The 27,885-nt window shown below is 41.4% G+C and overlaps 2 protein-coding genes across 3 annotated transcripts in view; one reads left to right on the forward strand and one right to left on the reverse strand.

Annotated features, from left to right (window-relative positions):
- Positions 1–27,144, reverse strand: CNR1 (cannabinoid receptor 1). 2 transcript variants are annotated; one of them, XM_081857230.1, is made up of 2 exons: positions 26,150–27,144; positions 1–5,616 (listed from the first exon to the last, which is right to left on the reverse strand). In XM_081857230.1, exon 2 carries the CDS (start codon positions 5,555–5,557, stop codon positions 4,136–4,138), a length of 1,422 nt encoding a protein of 473 aa, XP_081713356.1. In that variant the 5' UTR covers positions 5,558–5,616; positions 26,150–27,144; the 3' UTR covers positions 1–4,135. The 2 variants fall into 2 exon arrangements, with proteins under 2 accessions (XP_081713356.1, XP_081713357.1); XM_081857231.1 differs by lacking the exon at positions 26,150–27,144 and adding an exon at positions 10,290–10,432.
- The window catches only part of PM20D2 (peptidase M20 domain containing 2), a 617,107-nt gene that overhangs the window by 213,785 nt on the left and 375,437 nt on the right, over positions 1–27,885 (forward strand). The gene's annotated exons all lie outside the window — the stretch shown is intronic.

Raw genomic sequence — 27,885 nt, forward strand, 5'->3', positions numbered from 1 at the left:
CCTCCCAAACTGTTTCAGATTGAAGATGTATTGTCAAAGGAAGAAAGTAGTTTCAAACTACAACCCACCATAGACCCAGCACCTGCACACAGAATTCCTACAGCACAGGAATCTATTTTCTCTCCCCCTTCAGTATGTACACACAAGCAATTGAATGGGCTATGCTATTATGGGGGAGGGCCCTCACATTCTTTGACCAATCAGAAAGACAAGGTGCTGTATAGGGATATGGAAAGATAGCACAAGTCTCCAGTTCCACAGAAAGGCCTGCCACATGGGACTGCTTGAATGTACATGCTGCAGGGGAGGGGAAAATGAGGCTTATGCCACAGAGATCCCTTCGATCATGTGCTGCATCCATGGTGGCCTGCACAGAGCTCAGAATATTCAGTAACCATTATCTGGAGGTACCCAAGTAGTTACCAGAATTATCTTTTCCTTTCCTTTCCTGTTTTTTAAATAGAGGACGATAAAGGTTTTCCACCACTACTGAAAGTTACACACCCTGATCAAGTGTGCTATTTCAAGTGTGTGTGTGGGAAGTTTCAATGCACATATGGAGGATGTTTGCTTGCTTGCAAAGACTTGCGAATTCGCTTCAGTGGAGGGGGCAGTTCTGCAAATGAAATAAGTAACAAATGCACAGCTGCCCTCTTGGCAGAAGTCATGGCATATCCCTCTTGTGCATGTCTTGAAGCAAACCAGAAATAATCCAGTCCCTTTCGATTGCCAAGCTACACCTCTCAGGAACATGCATAGAATAGAACAGATCTGTTCTACACCAAGTCCAACATTTTGTACAGTATTTTGACATAGTTATGAACAAATAAGGTTTGCATTTTTATCATCATCATCTTGCCTTTTAGCAACTTGCCTGGTGGTTTTGGCAAGCTGTTCCCCTGGATGGAATTGTTTTATTGCACAGGGCCCAGAAGCTCTTTCTGATATTTTGAATTACCATGCCTCCATTGAATTGCATTGACTGTTTTGATGAATTTGTTATTCTGGTTTGCTACTCTGTTTGATATTATAATGATTGCAATGCCTGTTGCTTTTTAACGCTACTGTGATTATTGTGAGCTTTTTTGAACTCAACACTGTTGCTGGAGAAGAATACAAACATCAAATCAAATAGAATTCGTTCTGTAGGTGACCACCTAACTTACAATACTGAACCAATGAACGTGTTAAAACCTCCACCGCTGTGGCCCCCTAGATTGTCCAGAAAGGACTGTGGCACTTCAGATGAAAAAGGTTGCCCACTCCATAGAGGTGGCAGAGCCATTTCTGGTGTAACACTTTCATTTCTGGAAAAGAACTAGTGTGAGCAGTGGTAAAATGTCAAGCACTTCACCCAGGAATGATAGCTCTCGTCTTTGCTAGATCCCCTTTAGTCATAGAACTTAAAAGCAGCATGCCACAAACTAGTATCTCTCTCCCTGTTCTATAGTCCCGTGCTTCCTTCTTTCTGATAGATTGGGGCTTCCAAGAATCACTGAGCCCCCGCAGGCTAGGAATTCCCTACTGTACAATGTTACTAAAGAACTCCCAAGCTGTGAGTGAGGAGGTGTTTCCTTGCTTTCATTGCTAGATGCTCCTGAAACTTGTTCTGGCACCTCCTTCCTCATCTTACATCGAAATCATACTGATATCTAGTATAGGCAGGCTTTCCCCATATACTCTCTTTCTGAAAGGAGCCGTATTCTAGTAAAACTCTTCAGATGTGGAGCAGAGAGGAAGAAGACTGGAGATGGAGAAGTTTTTCATATCAGAACTGCTCTTTGATAACTTGCTCAGCTCCCAACCCTGAATAGGGTTGCCTTTCCTCTCTTGAGCATCAAAGGATCAACTTGTATGGTTTCTAAAAGCAAACGATTTGCCCTAGTCAGCTTCCAAACTCATGTTACTCGGGATCTTTAGTTCTCGGCAGGCTACATTCTAGCTACAGCTTCAGTTTCACTTTACATTCTGCTAGACGATGGCATTAAGTTTGCATGTTCCTGGTTTTTAATTATTTCAGTGTCCATTTTATCTACTGTTGACTGGCCCCCACAGCTCTTCGTGATCTGCCTTCACGCAGATGTGTGACAGCACTAGATTCACACAATGCTGTCCATCTGGTGCTTGGAACGCAAGCTACAAGTTGCAGCCCAGCAACTGGAAACCCACCCCCCAATCCTCGGTGCAAGACGCAAGGATCTAAAAAAGAAAACTACCCACGTTTGGTTCCCCCCACACACTCATAGGACCTGATCAAAAAGAGGAATCTTAATATAGCAGTCTGCTTCTTTGTTTGAGCTGCCTTTGCTGGATCAGAGTAACCTTCTTTTAGCAACAGGAGGCCAACTATCTTACTATAAATGTGATTTAAGGTTGCTACCTTTCAGATGGTTGGCATTTCAATTTTTGTCTCCTGCATTCTTAGTTCTGGCAAAAAAAGAAGAAGCTACAAATGTGGAGCATCCAATTTGAGAGGGTGCGTAATTTTGTTGCAGTGGGGGCTTGATTCTGACACGAGTGGATGACTGTTTTAAATTTCCTTGCATTTGTTCACAGAGACACTCGGCTTCCTCCAATCATTCCTGTCATTATTGTGGCTGAATTCACATTAAGCCAGTCAATTTTTTTAAGCGCTACAGTACTCTGCCATCTTAATCAGGCTGCCAGCTACATATATTAAAATACTTCTCTTCGGTTATCATATTGGGTTGTTGTTTTCAGTATGATTTTACAAGTGTGCTCAATAGATCCTGCAAGCTCATTGCTGATTGGTTGGAAGAACTCACTTTTAGAAACAGAATTCATGTGCAAAGAATGCAGTAAGGAGTACAGAGAAAACATTTGGTCACAGTTTCTTATCTTAGTAATATTAATGTAACCACGGTTATTTAGAATACGTACACGATACACACAGCTACATAGATATTAATTAATTATATATACACATTCATTTTTTTAATTTAATACTAACACTTTATCCTCTTGTTACTGAAGACTGATGTTTTGGCATTTCAGGTTTGAAATCTATTTAAACCTGGGACATAGGAACAAAACACATTTTCAAGTAGTCACAGTGATTGAACTTTGTACATGGAACCAAACACATGTTGTCTTCGCAAATCCAATGCCAGCAACAGACCAATGAAAAAGCAGTTGCCTATTAAAGACATCACTGCCTAATAACTTTCTTTTGGGTCATGTTGGCATTCACACAATTTCCAATAAAAAGCCAACAGTCTTATAGACAAAAGATGGCATTTTTTTGCGGGGGGGGGGGGGGAGACACAAAGATCTTTTTCAGTCTGAGCCAGTGCATTTTTCCTTTTTCCCCAAAGGTATTCTATGTTCCTTTGTTTCTGTTATTTCCATATTTACATGTTTGTTTGTTTGTTTGTTTGTTTGTTTTAAAAAACTTAATAGGGATTTCAAATGTGAGCAGAAGAAATGCAAAGCCTTTCCTTTTTAAGTTCACTAAAAACCACTAAGAATGTAAAAATTTCAAAATACCTTATAGGAATTCTTCAAAATACAGGAAGTATTTTCATGGTGTGGGGGGTGGGGAGGGGTTACATCACCACATACTTTACATTACATCCACACAAGTCTACCTAATCACGTTGGTTAGACAAATATCAGTAACATACAGTAAAACATCATACATCTCACAAGACATGGTACAAAATTTCTTACAATCCAGTACTGCCGCTTTGGGGGTGGGGGAGGATGAAAACCTACTTACAGACAATTAACATAGTTCACACTAGAAAAAAACAAAAACCTATGATTACAAAATTTACTTTTTTGTTCTAATTAAACTGTTGTATGCTTCAATTTTCAATAAGCTTCCTAAAGTGTGTATATCTTGCTCACTGATTAATGTGATTTTTTTTGTATACTATAATAGCCATTATTAGTAAATTAGCATTTTGCCAATGGAAAAAAATCTGTTTTTAAAAACTTCAGTTGACTTCTTATTTGTAGAACTCAAAAGAGGGGGCTACTGCTCAAGACTCATAAAAACAGTCACTTAGAAATGATAAACTTAAAAAAAATTGGTTACATTGGAGGAAACAAGCCATGAATTTCTCTTGCTTTCTCTTAATCTGTTCTCTTACGGTGTCGAGAGGTCTTTGTTTTACAGCGCCTCTGCAGTTGTGTCTGAGGAGACAGACATGGTCACTTTGGCAATCTTAACTGTGTTTTTAATACACCTTTCAGCAGCCTTGTGGACATTACCTGGGTTGTTAGCATGTCTGTGCTGGCAGTCAGACTCCAAGCTGTTATCAAGAGGCTGTGCAGTCCCATTGCAAGGTGGAAACATGCTCCTGAAAGCATGTCTCAGGTCCTTGCTCCTGAGAGCATAGATGATGGGATTCACGGTGGAGTTCAGCAGGCAGAGCATGCTGCAGAAGGCAAAGATAGTCTTCACGAGCTTGTTCATCTTCCCAAAGACATCATAGAGCATAATTGCAAGTAGAGGACCCCAGCAGATGATCAAAACCACAAGAATGAGGACCAAGGTTTTGGCCAACCTAATGTCCATACGTGTTTGTTCCGGCCTAGTAATCTGATGCACTTTACCATCCTCTGAAGTATGTATTATTATGCTCTTCTGAGTGCCGCGCTGGAGCATCCTAACAGCATGACTATGAGCCTTCCACAGTATGTACATATAGGCATACACAATAAAAAGCAAGAGTACAGTGGTGACCCCAATCCAGAACAACAGATAGTTCTCATCTATTAGAGGAAATATATCTGAACAAACAGAATTGAGCATTTTGCAGTTCCAGCCCAGCAGAGGAAGGACAGCTATTACAATAGCTATGGTCCACATCACGCAGAATGCTACAACAGCCTTCGATCTGGTGACAATCCTCTTATAAGATAAGGGCCTGTGTATAGATATATACCTGTCTATTGCGGTGAGGAAAAGGCTGCCCACCGAGGCAGTGAACGAGGCTGTAACTCCACCCAGTTTGAACAGGAACACGTTAGGGCTGTCTTTCCGATGGAAAACATGGAAGTCAACAAAACTGTAGACGAAGATTACACTGCCCAGGAGATCAGCTACGGCCAGGCTGCTGATGAAATGGTAGGAAGGCCTGCAGCGAAGGCTTCGGGACTGCAGGATGACAATCAAGACCAGAAGGTTTTCCAGAACAGTGAAGGTGCCCAGAGTAAGGGACAGTACTGCAATGGCCAGCTGCTGGCTAGGGTTCAGAATCATAAAGCACTCCATATCCATGAAGTTATCCCCACATTGTATATTATCCTCATTATCCTTGAAGGTGGTCAAGGTCTTGTTGTAAAAATCTGTAAGGTTGATCTGATCCTGTGGGTGCCCACCCAGGATGGCATCTTCTCCTGCAGTCATTTTTGGTCGGAAATCGCCTCGGAAAGAAGACAGAGGGAATTTCTGTGGGTAGTATCCTAACTTGGAAGCCATGTCACTTTTGAAATCTTCGTACTGGATATTGCTGGAACCCATGTATAGAAGATCTGTCGTAATTGTTCTGAAGGTCGTATCAGCGAGGCCATCTAGGACTGACTTCATAACCCCAGGTGTCAGTTATGCAGGCTTGTGGTGGGGAAAGACAGGAAAAGGCAGCAATCCTAGTAGAGAGGGAAGAAGACCAAACTTAATTAGCTATATGCAAACTATGCAAATTATAGGAAAAGGGCAACAAGTATTGTAAACAGCTTAGCTGAGTAACATCCAACAATACTGCAAAGCTTATTTTACCTAATGGTGGATCTGTCTCATATTTTACATCAAGTGCACATTCATTCAGATGTAGAATGTCTAGACTGCTGGGCATGATTATGCAATGCAATGACTGAAGGTAGAGCACGAGAAGTATTAGAGAATATATTAATTTTTATTAAATTATTATAGCTAGTTCTGCTGGATACATTTTCTAAATGGAACTTTGATGAGAGCCCCCTCAATTCCTTCATCCAAATCGATTAGACAGGGAAGTGGTATGCGAGCATGCACACCTCCAAAAATTTTGTCCAAATCCTTAAGCCACAACCAAATAAATTATCCAACAAACCAGGACTAGCTATCTGCAAGCCAGATTGCAGAAGTGATAACATCAAATCAAGGAGGATGTTAGCATTTTTATCCTTAAAATACTTAGTGAATTAATCACAGCAGATCACGGAGAGTTCTGTTGTATCACAATGCTGGCCAAGTTGGAAAAGGCCCAAATCACAGGGAAGAGCTCTACTGTGCAGTGTTGGGCATACATGACGATGGTAGAGAAGTATTGGGTAGGCTCACTAATGAGTGATTAATTGTGTTCAATCACTTACCCTAGCGACACCCTAGAATAAATGTGAATCACTTATGATTGCTCCACAACTTTTGATACTATTGATAGCAATGTTCTGATGCCTTATTTAGAATAGCTATAGCCCTCAAAGGACTTCAATGGTTCTATTTCATTCTTTCAGGCAAAAATCCCCAGAGGGTAGACTTGGCACATGCTTGCTGGGCATCTTGGGAGACATTTGTTCATAGTTCCACGGTGGGTAAACACTGACATGTATACTGTGCAATTTATAGCCAATGAATGAGATCATCCAGAACTTTGGAATGACATGTCACCAATAGACTTGTTACAGCTGGGTCTCTACTATTCCAAACATCCAAGACCAGTTAAGCACATGAGGTCCTGCAGGCAGGGGTGGCCTGTCCTGTTTTGCTGCCTGTTATTGTTGTTGCTGTTGCTCAGGTGCTCTAAGGTGTTCTCACTCAGCCCAGCTCCAATATGGGGAATGAGCTGTGTGGCAGAAAAGTATTCAGAAGTGCCCCAAAACAGTGAAATGACACAAGGGAGGGGTTAGGTTTCACTCCCCTCTTCCACATGTCCATATTTACATTAACAGTAGACCTTCTGCACCAGCTTTATAGCAAATGGAGCGGAACAATGATTTAATCATTTTTTATCCCACCTTCTCTCCCAAAGGAGCCCAGGACAGCAAACAACAAAACAATTTTTTAAAAAAATTAATGAATGAATAAAAATTCTTAGCAGTCACATATTGTTATAGCTAATAATTTCACAGCTTCCAGAAACAGTCATCAAAATGCCTGGAAAGTTTAAAAAATTCCTCCTGGATGTTAATAATGAGGATGACATATGTACCTCTAGGGCCGGGGGTGGTGGAGATGTATTCAAAAAAAATGGAGAACTATACTGAGAAGGCCCAGCTATGGGTCAGAACCAAGTGGTCTGTGCCCAGCAGTGGCATACCAACTGGGCCTCCCCAGCAATCATAGGGCCTGAGATTGTTTATACTGAGGGAGGTACTTTTTGAGGTACTTGGCTCCCAAGGTGTTTAGGGCTTAGTAGGCTAGTACTAACACCTTGAATTGGGCAGGAAGCCAGCGCCGAGGGCCTTCTTGCGGTTCCCTCATTACAAGAAGCAAAGCTACAGGGAACCAGGCAGAGGGCCTTCTCGGTAGTGGCACCCGCCCTGTGGAACGTCCTCCCATCAGATGTCAAAGCGATAAATAACTACCTGACATTCAGAAGACATCTTAAGGCAGCCCTGTTCAGGGAAGTTTTTAATCTGTGATATTTTAGTGTATTTCTGGTTTTTATGGAAGCCGCCCAGAATGGCTGGGGAAACCCAGCCAGATGGGCGGGGTACAAATAATAAATTATTATTATTATTATTATTATTATTATTATTATTAATCAAACCAACAAGGTACATTCTGATTTACCTGCAGCTTCCAGACCATCTCCAAGGGCAGCCCCATGTGCAAATGCCTAACTGTAGTTCAGTCCTGGCACCATTCTTAAAAGATCTAGTGAGAAAGGGTGTTTGTTCACAGAACATGGCAAAGAAGACAGGCCAGCCAAGATGGGGGAGATGATCCTTCATTGGATCTCATGACACCTTAATTTTTACTGGAAAACATCCATGGGAGACTCCATGTTTTATGAAAACAGTGTGGAAAGGGGTGGAACTAACCACCATATTGTGTTCCCATGTAATCTGATGCTGCTATTAGTCCTGCGGCAGAACACATACACTTCATGGGGTAATTTAAATGGGGAAAGTAGTATCAGGTAAGGTTAACCTCCCTTTCCCTTTACTGTCTCTGCTTGCTCTCATTTGGGATTATCCCTTGGATGCATTTAGGCAAAAATGAAAATGTTAGGAAATCCAATTACAAATGTCCTATGTCTTGTCAAATTTGAGAGGCAAGAACACAGTATTCTACTTTATCGTCCCAAGGTTTAGGAACTGTCACCCCATTGATGTACTTGTGACTCTTCGCCTGCTTTTCGGGTGGAGGCAAGTAAGACTCATTTGTTCTAACAAGCATTTTTTATTGTATTGCGTTGTGGTTCTACTGTTTTAAATTGGTATTTTATGGTTGTTGTAAATGTCATTGTAATTTTAACTCTCATTTTTACTGTGGTTTTATTGATGTTTTATGTTTGGACTATGAGCTGCCTTCAGCAAATTGTTTAAAACAAGATAAAAAAAATTAAATAAATAAACATCAAAGCAACAAAACATGGATTAATATTATTGGGGCGGGGGCGGGGAGCTGAGAAGAACAGAAGCAAATTACTTGTGCTTCATTTCCAGATACAGTAATTTGCGATGCGCTCCATAGATCTGCCAGTAAACAAAATAGGGAATTTGCCTTTAATTGCCAAGAGTATATATAAAAATAGCTAATCCATTCAATGTCATGGTCTGGATGTACAGGAGTGGTGGGAGGCACCAGCTGGGGTGATAGCCTGTAGCTTATTTGAATCAATATGTAGAAGTCTGGTAGTAGATACCCCTTAGTCTGTTTTTGCCTATGTTCTTCGGTCACCTTTGCTCATTTCCTCAATCTTCCTTCTCCTTAACATACACTTTCCTTGGATTCCTCTTTCTCTGTCAGTCCTTACTCTACCTACCAAAGTCTCTGGGCTTTCTTACACTTCATACAGCTAACTCCTTTCTCTGAATCCTGTGTAATATCTTAATCCCAACAAAATTGGAAACTTCCCTTCCCTTTGCTGCAGTGCAAATTTTATGACAGATATTTGTCAGGGTAAGGTATTATTTATTTATGATTATTTATTACATTTGTATACCGCCCTACACCTGTCGATCTCAGGGCAGTTGGAGTGGGAAAACATTTTCAGACCAAGGGCAGCATTCCCTCAAGGGCAATGTTCTGGGGGCCACATGCCAGTGGTGGCGGGGAGAGGCAAAAGTGGGTGGGGCCTGAGCCAAAATGTGGGTGGAGAAAAGGTTGTGCTTCTTACCCTTTGCATGGTAGGCTACATTCCAGCTGTACAAAAATCAGACGTTTCTACACACACCTCTTTAAACCTCCTCCAGGCAAGCAAGGAGCATTAACATAGTTCAAGGACACATAGCAACCATGCAAAAGTACTTGAGGAAGAGTCAGATCAGAGCCAGGAAGGGGGGTGGCCTGGAGAGAGGGGTGTGGCCTGAGGAGGAAATGGAGGAGGCATGGCTTGTGGAGAATTCCGGGAGCCAGAAGGGCTACATTCTGCCTCCAGGCCCAATGCTCCCTAACCCCATAAGGAGGTTGTGGACTCTCCTTCCTTGGAGGTTTTTAAGCAGAGGTTGGTTGGCCATCTGTCATGGGTGCTTTAGTTGAGATTCCTGCATTGCAGGGGTTTGGACTAGATGACCCTCGGGCTCCCTCCCAACTCTACGGTTCTATAATTCTAAGGCATGGAAGAAAAAGATTGTGTGGGTCAGTTACCTAAAGCAATATGGACATACATTTGGAAGATGCAAATGGAATAGTACCACCTGTCACTTTGGCAGAAAGTTATTTTAAAATCTATATAACATGACAGCGGACTCAATGGAGAATAAAGAAAAATCAGGGTAGAAAACAGTAAGTGTTGCTAATGATGAGCAGGGAAGTCCTGCATATGACTTAGTGCTGGCTCAGCAAATCTTGGTTCATAATTAAGTCTTCCAAAATATAGAGATGGAAGCGTCTCAGAAATACTGTTATGGATAGACTCTGCTAAGATGGACACTTCAGCTGGTTATCACTCTGTATTTTTATTATGCTGTTATTAACTGCATTTTGTATTATTCCAATTGTTTGTATTTTAATTCAATTGATGAGAAAGCACTTTTTACAGCTTTGTTTCTTGAGAAGCTAGAATGTTCACAAACATGCCATGTCATCACAGGAGCTCAGCCATTTGGTGCTGGAGCATTCATCACTACAAGAACAAAGTAACATATTTTTTTTTTCAAAAAAAGCTCTGTACCATTGGTGTCCTTGCATAAAGTGCCAGGGGCTTTTGATCCAGTAGACGGTATCTTCTAATGGAGGAGGCAACGCCATTTTTGCTGATTCTGCCTCCTAGCAACAGCACTAGGCATGTCAATTGGATTCTACCCAAAGTCTGCTTTTTATGACACAAAATCCTGATAATGTGAACGGAAGCAGAAATAAACCCTTTTTAAACCTAAGTAAACTTTTAAAAGAGCAGATTTAAAATATGTGAGACTGAATTTGGAATCAATGTAGCATTTATCCACATATGTTCGTGACAGATTATACAGGTGATCAAAATTAATTCCCTGACTGCTATAATTTATAGCCATTCTTGAAGCAAAATGTATCAATATTTCATGTAGTGCAGAAATGCTAGAAAACAAATAGTTTTCTGGTGACTTGAACTGCCACACAGTTAAAAACAAAAAGCAAAAATAACCTCACTCATTTATAATACAGGCAGAGTGTTGTACATAATGTTTCAATTAACCATTTAAAAATTTATAGAAGTGACTTTACTTAAATATGTTTATTTCTATAACACAAGGGATTGCTATTTAAATCATTCAGTAGCAGACAGTTAGGAAAGTGTTTTTTAAACATTTTTCAATTTTTCATGAAGCCTAAGTATTCAGTGATAAGCTGCAGTGCGTATGATTTGTTCGTCTACTCAGAATAAATACCTCTTTCCCCACCTTTGAAGCACAAGAGTGTGTGAGATCGTATGTTTATTGAAAATGCTAATAAGACACTCTTATGTTTTAACAAACGTTCAGCAAAGTACTACTCTGTATGCATATGCTTTGCCAGAACCATAGTTAATGGGATCATGAAAAGCAAATCCCACCCTGCATTTCAATTCCCCCCCACACCCGTGCATTTAGATTTTTACAGTAATTTCCAAGTTATTGTATTTGCAGACAGAAATTTATTTGCAAGTACCAGGGAGTTCATTAGAACAGAGTTTAGACTTTGGAGGATGCTGCTGACATTAATTTTGTTTTGTTTGCTGTTGGGACTATCATAATTGCAAATCACTAGCAATGTGTATAAATGCACCTATTAAAATAGGAGGGAAAGTTTATTAAAGCCAGATCAAAACAAATTATACAATGAATCTGGGGGTTTGTTATTAATATAAATTAGGTACATATGCCTTTAAACTATGATATGTGAAGAATATAAGACCAACCCATTACTGGACTTGGGGATCCTTCAAAATACTTTTTAAAAAATAAATAATTTCTTAGTGCTTTCTTCATGCAAGCATACTCAAGTGCTAGTAGCGCTTCATCCTATCTCAAACTTGATGACAACAAGAAGGGGGCATCAAGAGGAAACCTGACATTTGTCACTTCAAACAAACAAACAACATGCATAGCCTTCAAATAATTAAAGAAATAAAATAAACAAAGGGGGTTAGATCCAGAAGTTCTCCTCTCTGAGCAGAATACCCTTTTTCCAACAAAGAAAAGATATTTACACAATAAAAAGGGAAATGAAATCTAGCAGGCATTGTGTATCTCTTGCACAAGTCTACTTAGCGGTACAAGCTTCCACCATTTGCGCTCAACAATGCCTTTCACTAGCTCTTGGGCAAAGGTTTGCAGAACAGCTTCAGCGCCAGAATTTCTTCTGCTTGCACATTTCTGGATCCAGCCCAAGCCTTACAAAATGGTGAGCCTTTGCTGTTGAGATGGGAAGCTTATGTTGACAGCTTTTTTGAAAAAAAGGATGCCTGAACTCTTAAGCATTTTGACCAGTACAGCATTAAAAAGTGCTCCAAACTCTAAAGCAGAGAGAAACAGAAAACTTAAAATGTGAGATTAGAAGAAATGAAAGATTTTTTGGGGGGGGGGTGCATGGAAAAGTGAGAGTGTGATATGCAACTTTAAAAAATGTAACACTGTCAGCATTCTTACTTCTATGTGTGGAGAGGAAGAGTGCAGTAGACGGACAGAACAATGTGAACTAAAATGTATGCAAAACAGAAATTTTCATGATTGCCTTAAACACTACAGTTGTTATCAATAGTAAGCTGCATGGCTGCCCAAATAGCATTGGCTGGGAGAGGCTCAGAGGTAGGTTAAGGCAGCATGACCAGTTCAGTGCTGCTGAAATGTGAAAGACTGAAGTCCTCCCCTGGAGAGGCTAAAGGGTCCTGTGTAGATCAATCAAGGCTTGTTCCTGCATGCCTCACATCCTGCAAACTTCCAAACGTTGAAATGGATCTCTCCCGCACTTCACAAAATCAGCCCTCAAGTTAATTGTCATGTGGTTGTGCTGCAGGAAGATTCTCTTGGGTACTCTGTAAATAATTTGTGAACAATTCAAATTTAATGATCCCTGGCCAAATTTAATGATCTCTGGAGCCACTTCCCAATGCAGGGTGTAGTCATCCTGGCCTATTCATTTGGAGATCAGGAACAGGCTGTAGATTCAGCCCTCCAGTTTTCCTTGCCATCTCTCAAGTGCAGATTCCCTTCTTTCTTCAGCCCTATTCAGATGGACAAATCTAGAAATGTAACATGCCAGCGGAGTGTGGAATACTGTAGACTATGCTGTATTTATGTTTAGAGATCAACATTTACAGCTAACTTGATAAACGGAGGTGAAGAGTTGAAAATATTTATCAAATGCCTATATTTACATGGTTGTTTAATGCACATGTATATTATCTAATTAATCTTTGACCTGCTATTAATTTATTAGTCTAATTACTTGGAAATTAGAAGACTGTATTAATCTGGGTGAGGTAGTTTCAGATGGACTGTGTTTACATTTAGATGAGGGAGGTGAGGAGTTTGTTCCTCCTTTTGTTTTTTAAAGCATCAGCACACCAGCAAGGTCGCTGCTCCCTTTGGAAACAGGGGCTAGAATGCCCCATGGGAACAATTCTAAATAATGACAAAGTATAAAGTGCCTGAATTACTGACAGGCAGCTTTTGAAGGCACAGAAAAGCATTTTCATGAAAAGAAAACACCTGTAGCAGGTGTTGCTTTGTGTACCATATCTGCTGGATTTCTTTAGGGGCTGCCAACCATTTTGGTCTAGTGGTTACATTTTTAATTTTGAGACCACCATGGAGGGGGTGTGGCAAAATATAAAATTAGAGAGACAACCACCCCTGGTAATCTTATGCCCAACATGGGAAGTCAGCTTTTTCCTGTGTGGGCTGACACAGAAGACAATTATTTTGTAAACCACCTGGTAATCATTGGATGAAGGGCAGAATAGACATTTCATAAATAATAATAACTCAGTGTGAGTTCTCTTATCCAGGAGTAGCTTGGGTGTCTCTTATCATCCTATAGTGGACGATAGCAATGTTTTATGGATGGGTTTCCCCCCCCTTTTATGGTCTTATTTTCTAAATTATGCCAAAAAGGCTGAATAAATTAAATGAGTAAAATTGTGGTAGAATGTGTGGCTTAAAAGAATCACCCATATGGGCTCTCTGCCACCTAAAACTCAGTGTCATTACCTAAGAATACTGGGTTTTTTGCACCAAGTTTTCCTATCATTACCTTTTAGTATTTAGTATATATTGGTGGCTTACCCACTTACCTGGGAGTAAGCCCCATTAAACTCAGTTGGACTTACTTTTGAGTGTGCACACATAAGATTGCACTCTTAAGTGCTTGGTCATGTCTTTCTTACCTTTTTCTGGTATGAACACCCACAGGCAATGGCATAATTCATCAGATGTATTATTTATATATGGTACTGTTATATATTATTTAGTGCGTTTTTGTTCTGCCCTTCATCCAAAGAGTTCAAGGCAGGATGCCTGTCCCTCAAAGATCTCCAGTGTTATTCTTCCATAATCTAGTGTCAAGTCTTTCTTTTTCAAAGAGAATCAAGCAGAAAAACTTTTCCTGAATATAGGCCTGCAACTGAAGATAACAATTCATGTATCTAAAGGGGATTGCACCCAACAAAAGTCTAAATAAGCTATAATAAAATTTGCCATGAGTCACTTTGCTGTTATAGACCTATAAAATCAACTAGATAATCTGGGGAAATTTTACTTATGGTACCTAACTCTACAAAGCATCACAGAATGGATATGGGCTTTTTCACGATTATCCCTGCAGTGACTCATAAGATTAAACACTGTTATTACTTATTTTCTGCATTTCTTTTTCACATGGGGAAAGTATAGAGCATTTGGACACACACACACACACACACACACACACACCGTGTGTGTTATGTGGGGTGTGTGTGTGTGTGTGTGTGTGTACAAACTCATTCAAAATACTAGGGTCTTATTTAAATCTCTTACAACTGCTTATTAGTACTGGGGAATGAAGGCTTAGTCAAAAACTGGAGGTTTTCTGATTTAGAAACTGTTCTGTCTTGTAGTTTTGTCTTCACTTATAGACCTGTCCTTTCACATCACATTTGACACTGTTAAATGTGACCTTAGAAAGTCTGGTGCAAAACCATTACAAGCAACAAGCATGCACTTAAAAGTTGAAGTGGTGTAGCAATAAAACTGCTAGCACATTTGCAGAGCTAAGCAGGGTCCGGTATGGTTTCAAATTGGATGAGAGAACGTGTGTTGAGATTCCTGCATTGGCCGGGGTTGGACTAGATCATGGGTGGGCAAACTAAGGCCCAGGGGGCCGGATCCGGCCCAATCTCCTTCTAAATCCAGCCCGCAGACAGCCCGGGAATCAGCGTGTTTTTACATGAGTTGAATGTGTGCTTTTATTTAAAATGCATCTCTGGGTTATTGTGGGGCATAGGAATTTGTTCATTCCCCCCATAAAAAATATAGTCTGGCCCCCCCCCATGAGGTCTGAGGGACAGTGGACCAGCCCCCTGCTGAAAAAGTTTGCTGACCCCTGGATCAGATGGTCCTTGTGGTCCCTTACAACTCCACAGTTCTGTAGTTCTATGTATCAGCTCTGTGTAAGGATAGAACACTGGTCCTGAGGTTGTGCACTCTGATGCTCCCAGACAGCATGGTTGAAGTTAATAGCGGGATTATGGGAATAGAAATGCCCACCCACACAAAGTTAATCAAAGTAAGACTGCCTAAGAATGCCCTAATATTAGTCACAAAACATCTGTTTATTATTGTTGGGGTGGGGGGGACTCTTTCAAAAAAAATTAAAGCAGTGGTGAAGTGTCAAGCTTCAGCTATTTGCTTTATCTCTGACTAAAAAAGATTGACTGACATTTTAAAAGTTGCTAACATATTTGTTGTACAAAATTACTGAGCACCAAATTTGGTAGAAGTGAGTTCCACAGATTTTGTGCTGATGCAAACAAACAAAAAAATATTCCAGGCAAAAATGAAGCAGGCCCGGTTTTTTCAGCAAAAGTAAATAAATGTAAACACCCCCGCCCCACACATTTATAGAAGCTGCACTGAGACCATTAAAAAAAACCTTTCTGCTATAGCTCTACCCCATCTGTACTGTATATATTAAAATAAAAAGGTGGGGTTTTGCTGGCTTTAAAATTGATAAAAGGTTTATTATTATTATTTAGTACATGTATATCAGGGACGTTTAACTCCCAAGAAACTGCGATCTACTCACAGAAAAAACTGGCAGTGATCTACCCCTTTTTGGGGGTTCAGGTCAAAGTTGTTGAGCATTTTTTTAGGGAGGAAGGTCAAAGTTGTTGACCTTTTTGGGGGGTTCATGCCAAAGTTGTTGATCAGGAAACAAATGGCTTCCCAGCAAAAACTACGTCTTCCGTTCTAGCGATCATGCGTGAATGGAGGACGGGCCAAGGGGGTGGGGCCGGGTCCTCTTTTTCCCATGCAAAGGAAAAATCGACCACGATTGACCAAAACCTTCCGGGGATCGACCAGACGATTGCGGTCGACCAGTTGGACATCCCTGCTGTATATCTTGGAAGTCTTGATGGTGTACTTGTTGAGTTCCATGATGGAAGACAAGTGGGGCGTAAATGTACTAAATAATAATACTTTTTAAAAACTCAGGTACCAAATATCTGAAGATTAGTGATATCAGTATGTTAGTATGAATCTCAGTGCTACGTAGTCTGTTCCATAATGTGGATTTGTCTGTTCAGATCGAGGGCAACACAGTTGATGGGGAGAAGCAAGTAGAAAGGATCCCCCCCCCCAATTAAATCAAAATGTTGATGGCTATCTAATGAGAACTGATAAAGTAAAAAGATAGCACCTGGCTAGACAGAATTTAGTCCAACAGTTGTAGTAAGGTTTAGAGGTGTGAAAGCCTGGGGGTAACCCAGAAAAGAATAACGGGGTAATGGCTTTTCTCCCGTTTTTGCTTTTTCTGATTTTTTTTTAAAGGTTTATTAATAAAAAAATATGTCTAAAGCAAAGCGTAAATCTATCTATGCCCTCAAAATGATATTTAAAACTTTTTAACAGGAAGTATGTATAGTATCAGGTCATTACAATTCCTGAACATTGGGGACAAGCAAGTCCTGAGTTGTACACTAAAAGTACAACTCCTAAATTCTGGAGCAAGATGTATTTCTTCCTCTTGCAAGGCACTGCCATCGTCACAAAAGAAGGAAAGATTCCGTGCTTGTGGTCTTCCTCTTGTTGGCATAGCTGGTGGATCTGTTTCTGTCTTTTTGACTAGGCCTTAAAGGACTGGGAGACAGTACAAAGCGATTAATTTTGTTGCCATCTACTTGCTGCTGCTGTAAATCTGTTGGATGCAAGATTCAAAAGCAGAAATGTAAGTGATCATAGCACTATTTCTGCATTTGACTGGATTACAAAACAAGCAGCACGCTTACGGCTTGATGCTGGAAAGGGACTTTCAAATGTTGCAGACTGCAGAACATCTTCAAGTATTTGGCCAAGGAATGTAGTCTGAGATTCTGCCAAGCATATTCGTCCTGCAACATGGCGGCGGCAAGGCCTTTGCACAACACAGCCTCCCAAATCTCCTTGCTTCTTACCTACTTTAGGTTCCTCCATCTTCTTCTGCATTATGTTAAAATGATCTATGTTTGGAAATACTAACACTAAATCAAAAAATAAACAAAAATGTGAAAAGGTAGGAAACTTTTTGAAATTGGGCAAACCTTCAGTTTTCAGTAATTCATGATCAATATGATGACAGTTATGAAGAAATGGATATGGATAATGCTATCTTAAAAAAAGACACTGACTGAATTTCATGCAGTGGTCATTTAGTATTGTTTTCCCTCCCCTCCCTTCCTTTTATGAAAATGAATGATTTATGTCTGCTTGATACTGTGAAGGACTGGAAAGAGACAAAGTAATTTGAAGAATAAATAATAATTTGTTTTACTTTCACACTGTTGGTGTATATTTTTCTTGGGTTTTTGCCTGTTCCTCGTAAACTGACAAAATCAAAGAGATTCTATCTTCCTTAGTGCTCATCAACTTGTAGCTACTTTTGTAACAAAAAAATGTAAAGAATAAATTCAATTTGTAATCACTGTCTGAATTAACTGTACTTTTAATGTACCAGACAGGATCATTCTATGGCAAACCAAGTTATACATGATGCATTTTATGTTCGTCAAGTAATGAAGTGACCTTTGATATGTAGTGCTTTAATGAAATATTCAATTTTTAAAGAAATTTCTGAAAAATTTGCTTTCTTCCAGAAAAAAAGATCCCCCATGGTTTCAAAAATTCCAGATATTTTACATATTTAATCAAGCTGTTGAAGGAAAGAAAGAGGGAAGATTCTTGAGCTAGCTTAAAGTAGGTTGACAGACGACTTTAAAAAGAGCACTTTTTAATTGAATTTTATAAAGAATACAGAGTATTTGAAGGTTTTTGAGGATATGTCTTCTCGTTTATTTATTTAGATCTAAGCTATATCCTATCTCAGGGGCTCAAGGGGGTTACAATATCTTGCAAATATTAAAAATGTAATATAAAAAGACACAAGACAAGTAATATGGAAAGGTGGTAATGATCGAAAGTTGAACCTTTGACCCAACTAAACATGCTTAAAGATTAGAGTTAAAGCTTGAGGGAAACCATAAACCACTGTATTTCATTCATGTATAATTATATTTAAGAAATGACCCTTTTTCTGGACAATAATGTTTGGAGTATGGATATGGATTTCATCAGACAGTACAAATGAGATGCTGGAGGCCTAAGGTAATGTTGCAGATGAAGTAGTGAATTGTTTTATGTAGGAGGAAAGGAAGAGCCAGCATGATGGATGGTGGCAGGGTTATGGACGGAAGAAGAGGCAAGAAACACATCATGAATTTTGGAAACAACAGCCATTTTCTACCAAAAATAAAACTGAGGTAAAAAGTATTGACTACATGCCTTATTTTAAGCGTATACTTCAGAAGTCCATTTGTAGAATGGTTAACATATTTGATATAAAGTATCAGCAAAACTATAATGAGTATCATTGATTTCCCAGCCAGATTTGACATGGAGAGAAGTATTTTCAATGTAATAGGTTTGCAGTGTACCAGTGGTTTTTCAAAGGATGTGGTGTGTCGCACTGGTTTTGCAGGAGAGGGTGGCAAATATAATGGGAAGATTCAAAGGCAATCAATATTATATTTGGGAATGAGTCATGTTCCTACAAAGCTATTGTTTTACACTATCTGGATGTCCCGTGATCATATTATAAAGTGACTGTGTTCTGTGATATAAATCAAGCACTGCTGGGAGTTGTTTCTTGTTGTTTTTCACTGCATTTCTGATCAATTAAAAATTCAGTTGTGGTGCGAGCAAGTTTTCATTCTGAAACTGTGGCCTAGAAAAAAGTTTGAGAACCACTGCAGTATACTGTCAAATGATAAATGCAGATTGGTCTGATGAGAGGCGTGAAATGGAATCTGATGTAATAGCACCAAGAAAAAGCTGAGAAATAATTGTCAGTTTTCTCAAAGAAAGAGCTGGTTTTGAAAGAGCACAAACTACTCATTATGGAAATTGTTGGTGTTTTATGATTTTGGAGACAACCCAGAACTCAATCCACAATGGGAAGTTAAATTATTCATAGAATGATTAAATATACAAGTTTATATGTGAGACATGAATGGGCCATGAGGCAATACTGTAATGTAAAAGTTTCATAGACCCAATATCAACTCTGAAAAGGGTTTTGGGACAATATTTCAAGCCACATACCCTAGTGCAGGTCTGTCAAAGAGGCAGTTGCCACAGATGCCATCTTATCCAAACCTCTTCACCTCTTTTGCTTCTAGACTGGCAAGTGTAGGGACAGGTGCCACCTCTTTGGTAACTGGATTTAACCCAAGAACCTCCAGTTTCGGTCTCGTTTTTTTAGACTACAAGTACTGATGAACGCAACTGCAAACGCATTTTCTTAACATTAAACTGATGGAGGAAATCATTGATGCATTATCATGCTTGGTAAAACTCTGCTGTTAAGAAAGAAAGAAAACATACTCTCTGTCATCAGCTTAAGTGATGAACACTTCTCAAGATGATGTTTTATGCCTCTCTTCAAAGCTGAATTCAAGTTAAGTAGGTATTCAGATACATACCCTAAGGGAAACAAATAGCTGGTGAAACAGATACTTCCTAGCGTTTCAAGATATCACACCAGATTGTTGGGCCACGCAGCATACATTGAAAATGTGCAGATGCTTCTGCTTATGTAAAAAGAAAGAATTATAGTGGATAATACTATTCAGAACAACAAAACATGGGTGATGTCACATCTGCAAGCCTCAACTGCAAAAAAATATGTTTAATGTAAAAATGCATTTCCATATGCTAAAGGGAGTAGATTAACTCACTCTGCACACATATAAACAACAACTATTATGTCAGCTCACTTGAGCAATGAAAAGCTTACAGATATTGAGGTAGTTCTTGGTATCAGCAAATGAAAATTGTTTATGCTGAAGTGCAAACAATGAAGCTCAGAAATATCCAATGTGTTTTAATACATGCCAGAGACACGTCATGTGGAATATCTATCATATGTGAAATTCATACAAAAAGGCTTTCTGAAAAGAGGGGGTACAGAAGTAGGGATGGGGTGGAAGGGCTCCACTGAGATTATACTAATATGTTTAATTTGCTCTCCTCTCCGCACACCAAGTTGGATCCAGAGCTGCTCTTCTGCAAGTGGAAAAGCTCATTCTGTCCAAATGAGGGACTGAGATCCCGAAGCAGGTTCCCCTGGATTGAGTGGAAGAGGGTTCTCTCTACCCCTGGGGCCCATGCCCTCACTCCCAAGCTGTTCTGCATGGGGAAATGCAGAGGGAAGATCTTTGCATCTGCAAATATCACCTTCTCCCCTTTTCTAGCTCATGGTGGATACAGTAGATCTAACCTATCTGCACACTATGTTAAAAACAGGCAGACGTGACTAAAAATAACGATTCCGTACTAATTTAACATAGTCATCAAGGGGAGAAAAGCTTTGCAAGCTTTCCTAAAATGCAGGTGTGAAAATTTACTCCAGCTGGGCTAAAATAAGATTTTTATAGTGTTACTTAATCAGCATCGTCTACTCAAGTCTTTCTAGTAAACATGACTAACTCAATACAAATGATTGCTTCAGATAAGGTCATATCTAGATCATGTAAAATATTGCAGCTTTGGTAGGGCCTTTTCCTCGTACATTTTCAGTGAATAAAATTGATATACAGAAGTACCTAATTTGTTCATTATCAACAGACGGGTCTGTGCTGGGGGGGGGGGCAACCAGATATTCTTGCCCAGGGTCTTGGATGGCTAAGCTGGACCAGCTGCTTTTTGTTTGAGGTTATAACTTTATTCTTATACGACTCCCACCCCAGGCCTCAGGCAAGCTCTGCAGGGGCCTGCCAAGAGATCCGATGCAAAAGACAACAGGGTTCATAAACCTTTAATTGTTGCGTAGGAAGGGGGATTTAGGTAGGTGCTGCACATTTGGAGTTTCCTACATAATCAATAAAGATAGAGATGTCTGGATCTCTACTATATCTGGTTGACCTGCAATAGGGTAACATACTAGAAAAACATGGACTTGGTCCATTTGGGAATGTAGCAAAATAAAGGCTACTTTTATTACATAGAAAGAAACAGAAGGCTATGCTACAATTTGTAACTGTATTCTTTCAATTCAAGAAAAAAATTTACAAAATGTTCTTCCAGATTACAAACCTAGACTTGTAATCAATTCCATAGACTTGATTCCCAAATAATTCCATGCAAATAGATGTGTTTAGCTTTTGGATTTCGGTAACAATATTACTTCACATATTTTATTCTATTGAGATCAAGCGTTCTTTGAAACTCAACTATATACACACAACCATAACCCAAATGCACACTGAGAGAGCAATTCTGTTCTTGTCTACTTAGAAGCAAGTCCCCCTGAGTTCACTTGAGCTTACTCCCAGGTAAGTCATTATAGGACTGCAGCCTTACAGTACATGCCTAACTACGTCTACTCAGCTATGAGTTGCATTGAGTCCAATGAAGGTTATTCCCAGGTGAGTATAGGACTGCAGCCTTAGCAAACTCTTAGTTCTAATATCAAATGTGCCAGCAGTATAAGAACAGAACAGCTTAAATTTTATCACGGCTTCTATTCAAATTTATTAACATAATATCATTTTAGGCCTGCTTTGGCAAAACTGCTCTGAACTAGACGTTTAGTCCCCTACAAGTAAGAAAACAAGAGCAGCATTGTTGCAATTAAGGGCCCATTTCTCTCTGTCTTCTGTGTCCATTTGTACAGTTGCTTTAATCCTGGACGAGTCCCAGTGTTAGGATTGTTGGCAGCAGTTGACCGTACAATGCCTGAGATTCCAAAAAGGTAAAATATTCAACTTTTCACAATGAATACATAGGAAATTTATTGGGATGACTTTTTTGGGGGGGGGGGATGCAACTCTGAAATATGGAGGAATTGCTCCAAATGGCATCCTTCTGAAAGTGAACGTTTTTGAAAACTAATAATATAGCCACGAACAAAGGAGAGTCGGAAAAAGGCCCACACCTTAACAAGAGACAAAAATGAGTTCTGAAGATGCTTTGAAGTATGATTGATTTGGTGGAGAAAATTCATAGAATCAGTTGCTTTGAAAAGGACATGAATCTTTTAGGGTATTATAATAAAAAAAAACCCCACCTTTCCCCATAAGAAATTAGTGAGATGCGTGGGAGTGAGTGGATGAAATAGAATTGTACATTAAAGGGGGGAGGGGGTTAACTCTAAAATTCTTAGCCATTTCATTTTTATTTTTTTTAGAATTCATTTGTATCACCCCTTTCCTTCATCAGTGAACTAGGTTTCCCATCCAAGCACTGACCAGATCCAGACCTGCGTCACTTCAGAAAGGGTGACAGCCTTTAGACCATATCCATGTATGATATGCTGTTTTATATGCTGTCTAGGATTTTGCTTCCTTTTAATCTCTTGACTAAACTGCTTCAGTCACAAACAGAGACTAGTACTCAAAGTTACAGTTATGAAAGCAGCACTGAAAATTTCTATTCAATCTCAGTCTCTGAGCCTTCTTAATCAAAACTACGGTATGTTTATATATGAAAGTAGGAAGAATTCGATTAGAAATTTGAATTCAGAAACACAACGGCAAAGTTTGCCCAGGACACATCATCCATTTAGCAAAGCATAAAAAAAAACTTGTAAGAATGTCCTTTATGCAATGGAACCAATGTAATTATTTAAAGAACAACAGCTAATAAAGTCAAAGACATCACACTCTTGCAGGGCAATACGCTGCATTTTTATTTGAAATGGAATTTATTCCCAAGTAAACATGTTTAGGAGCGCAGGTGACATCCAATGTTGGTCATACTCAAGAGTAGACCCACTGAAATCAATTAATGCACTTAAATTCCTTGATTCTATAGGTATAAACTGAGTATGATTAATGTTGGATATTACTCATGATCTTGGATTTTTTCCAGGTTTGTTATTTTTCCATTACTTTCCAATTTGAGGTGTTACAGGAGGCTGATGATGTATATTAATAGAAAACATATCTTACATTCCTTGAAGACTTCTCTCTTTTGCAGTGCTCACTAGTTTTGAAATTAAATTATTGGTTTTATAAATTCAGCTCAAGATCATTTTATTCAGGTAAGTTCTATATTTCATCCCAATATATTCTAAAAAGTGACTCTGTGTGTGTTTTTGCTGCAAAGCCAATTTTGAGTTAATGCAATTTTACATGTGCATATTTGGCTTAACTAATTAGACACTCCTGCTTTCTCTCTCATTGTAAATTTACACTTGCTGCATAACATGACCTATCACCATAATGACTGCTATTTCTTCTTCTTCTTCTTACTGAGTAGAAGAGGCAACATCTCTGTAATTTCTATTATGTGCAGTCTGTGTAAAAATAAGCTCTGCTAATTGCTGCAGTGTTAACCATCTTATTACTTAAAATGCATTTTTTAAAAATGCTGCTCTGGCTGGGTTCTTTAGGCCAAACAACAACAGCAATAATACCAGCAGACAGAGAGGTGCTTGTTCTTTAAGGCAAAGAAGAACAATAACACTGGAGGAACATACAGGAAGAGTGAGAACGACCCACCACCATATTTAAGCCTTTTAAATCATAATCATCATAATACAAATAAAACTTTGCATCATTATGGCTTAGCATGTACAAATAAACCTCCAAAGAGACCCCCCCCCAAAAAAAATCTGATTAATTGAATTTATTTTCCTAGATGTTTTCAAAGTAACCACACAATAGGCAACCAAGCCATATTGCATGCTGAAGGCATATTTTTTCCTTAAAAGTAAAATTCATAGCATTCTTCAAAGCAAGATAATGGCAGTTATCATCTAATGTTGTTATATAGTTAAATATATATATTAGTAAAGTGATGTCAGAAATCACCGTTTCATCCAAGGCTTGAGACATACCTCGCCCTGGAAGCTTTTCACTGTAGCTTGTACTTTTGATAGAAGCCCACCCAAAGAAGAGTTTGTTTGTCAAAATACCTGATGCTTAACACCAAAGATTTAACCATTTCTTACTTGCTGTAGATAATTCTACTAGATTGGATGGTGGGGAGGAATCATCAAATATTTAGAGGCTATTGGATGCTCAGTGTTTTGTTTATACCTCACTGAGCATCTCTGCATCCAGGATAACCACCAGTGTACAAAAAAAACAAAACAAAAAACCCTATAGTTGCCTTTTCCTGCTGTTTAGAACCTTAACTGTTGGGAGTTGGGGCGGGAGGGAAGGGGAGAGGTGAGAGAAGAGATAATACAGGAAAAATCAATAAGAATGTCTTCCATTATTAATCACCAAAGGGTTAGGATTAAAGACGAAACCCTCTATGTCAGACAAAGTCCTATGGGAACCTAGAGGTTGACTGCTCTGAAAGGTTCTGTATGGAGAAGAATGAATGCATTTTAGCCATAAAACTACCAGTCTTTAGCTTCTACAAAGCTGCCTCTTGTCAGATCTCACATCCCTCCACCCCCCTGTGCCCCCCATCCCCGTTAAGATCACATCCATTAACAGAAGAAATGAACCTGGAGAAAATATATTTTCCATTCACTCAATCTTGCCTCATTACATAGTCACTCTGCCCTGATCTCTTCTGGATCAGATCAATTATACCTGTAACACGAAGGAAATAAGAGAGCAGTGCACCATTTGCCATATGCAAAGGACCTTTATTAACACAACACAGCATCTGCAAATTTCTGGTTGCTTTTAAGAATCCATTGATTTTGATTATGGCTCTTGTATCCAGCAATGGTGCTATCACACAATGGAACGACAAATAAGACACGCCAAAATCTAGCAAAGCCACCTGAACACCGCTTTGCAGTTTTAACCTCAAATGGGTGAAGCGCAACAAAGTCTAGGCTGAGATCTCAGATTCAGTGTCCACAAATGACTCTCCTTTAAAGCACTAATTCATTCAATGACTGTTAATTGAGGTCACCTTCTGCCTTTTTATGCTCCTGTATACTGTAATTCCAGACTGGTTATTTTCTTTCCCTAACAAAGGGCATTAGAGTGGACATTTATATTCTGGGGCCGCAAATACATAAATAAAAACTTTCCTGGTTCATCAGGTGCTGTGGATTTCATACAAGCCCCAATGAATTGTTATGATTTTCCGTTTCAGACCATTTTTTAAACAGATGCCTACACTGATCCTATGTAGGAAAATTGCCCAGTTTGAGAGTGCAGAGCATTCATGCATCTGGTACTATACCTGAATTGCTGTAGGCGGCTCTCAAAAGAATCATAGTTACAACAATACAGATACTGTACAAATAATAATTAGAAAGCGGTTGAGTGGGATATAGGTATATAAACATATGCGCTCTCTCGCGCTCACTCTCTCTCTCTCTCTCTCTCTGACACACACACACACACACACACACTGAGCTACCCATCTGTGACACATACGGTAAACTACTTGATCTTCCTAAAGTAAAGCTTTCCCAAAATCCATCCCCTGGGGAAACAGATCACGCATTAATTGGCATTTCGGAGAATGCTACTTGGCAGCAACTTCCACCGATTCGTCCGCTGATGACCGGGATCCAAAGGTGCAGTCCGGACAGAGGAATCAGTGGAGATTTTGCTCTGAGTCCTGAACTCTCAAGGGCTTGCGTTTACCAGAGGAACACCTTGAAACCGGCACCTTGAGGCGAGTCCAGCGAGGTCCTCGCCTTTCCAGGAGCTCGCCCCTGAAATTCCGAGCACCGCGCGACTCCACGCGCAACTATCCTGGGCGGGCGGGTCTGAGTTCCAGGCGGGGTTCTCCGTCCAGCCCTGCGCGCGCGGCGAAGCGGGCAGCAACGCGGCGCCCCCCGCTCCCCCGGCCTGACCTGTAGCCATTGCCCGCCCGGGTCTCCTTGCCCAAAGAGCAGCTGCCCCCCCCCCCACGTCCTTACCTTTCCCCACGTTCACATGGCCCCGTCTCTCGCAGCTCCCTCGGCTGAGGGGAGGCGGCGCGGCGGGGGTGGTCCGGAGAGCGCGCGCTGGGTCTTCGCGCCTCGCGCTCCCTTCGCGGTGGAGGCGCGCTGCTGCTCCAAGGCTGACCCTCGGCGGGCAGCGAGCGGGGCGAGCTTTTCCGCCCGGCGGCACTGACTGAGGGGAGGGGAGCGGAGGGCTGGGCTGGGCGGGGAGGGGTGGGGTGGGGGAAGAGAAGGCGGCGCGAAGGTAGGAGGAAAGGGAGAGGAGAGGGGAGCAGCTCCGCGTTCCTCTCGGCCCCTCAGGTCTGGCGCCGGCCTCCGTCTCCCGCGCCGCTCGCCATGTGCTTCTCTTCTGCGCTGCTCCTGGAGCTCTGAGAGGAAAAGGAACTGTGCCCAGCGCCCTCCCCGAAGCCCCGTCCTCCTCTTCCTCCTCCTCGGCTGCTGCGGCTTGTTGCCCGACGTCTCCCCTCCTCAACAGCTTGCCTCGCCGCACACCCCTTCTTTCCCTCCTGGTCCCATTTATGAAGCTCAGTTGCCATCACGTGTTAATGTGCCTTTGTCCTGTCGCTGGCAGCAGCGGCAGCAGAAGCGCGGCAACAGTAACTAGCGCGGAGGGAGGGAGGGAAGGAGGGAGGGAGGGAAGGAAGGACGGCGTGGGGGGTGGGCGACCAAGCAAGAGCGCCAAACTTCGCGAGTGCGACGCAGGAGGCGGGCGGGGAGGCGCGCTGAGTTGTGCGCGCGCGTGTGGAGGGACGGCGGGGCGAGAAAACAGGGCTCTTTCCTGGGAACTGCGCAGGGGGAGTGGGGGTCAGTGGAAAGGGGCCGTTTCTGGAGTGCTGAGGGACACGCTGCTGTTCCTGCTAAGGGGCAGAAGTCCCCTGTGGGGAGAGGTGGCCGGCGAGGGCATTCGTGCCTCGGCTGCTCTCCCTGGAAAGCAAAGCGTGCGGCTCGTTTTGCCCGCGCTCCCACTCTCGGGAGGCCGTTTCGATGGCTGGCCCCGGCGCAAAGATACCGGTTGCTGCTCCCGCTGCGTGCGTTGCTTGGCGGAATGGACGGGGGCAAGGGGGCTTCGAAGCCGCGCTCGTGAGCGCCGGAGGGGGTCGGCGCAGTGGGGCGCCCCAGCGCAGCTGGTGGGGCGCGGGGCACAGCGGGCGGGCTGAGGCGGGAGAAAGAGAGCCCCGCGGGACCGGGCTGCCCTCCGGCTCGAGGCACCAAGGGCGCTGGAGGGGCGGAGAGTTGAAGGAAAGTTAAGCTGCGAGGGAGGCCTTTCACGAGAGACCTGCTTTATTTCAATCTTGAAAGGTGACCTGAGGCTCCTCGTGCCGAGGGCGAGACCTCTGCTCGGAGCCACCGGCAACAGCCTAGCAACGACTCCGGCCCCCTCCTCTCCTCCTTTGGCCAGCCGCTCTCCCCAGCCATCCAGTGAGGGGCTTTGCATTATTCATACTCATTTGACTCCCCTCATCATCTCGGCAGGTTTCTCTTTGGAATTACAGATTATTATTTTTCTCTCCCGGCCCCTGCATAGCACGGGGGGCTCCTCAGGGAGCGCGGTTTCCCGCCCTGCCCGGCCACCCCTCGAGGCGAGGTTATTCGCGGCCCTCTTACCCACCCCATAAACAAACAAATCAGGCTCGGTGGGTTTTTTGACCCCACCATTGCCCGGGAGAGGACCCGGCTCCTTTCCTCTCCCAGCGCCTTCTGGGAGCGCACGA

The sequence above is a fragment of the Podarcis erhardii genome (assembly GCF_964252035.2).
Source record: "Podarcis erhardii genome assembly, chromosome: 3".
Taxonomy (NCBI): Eukaryota; Metazoa; Chordata; class Lepidosauria; order Squamata; family Lacertidae; genus Podarcis; species Podarcis erhardii.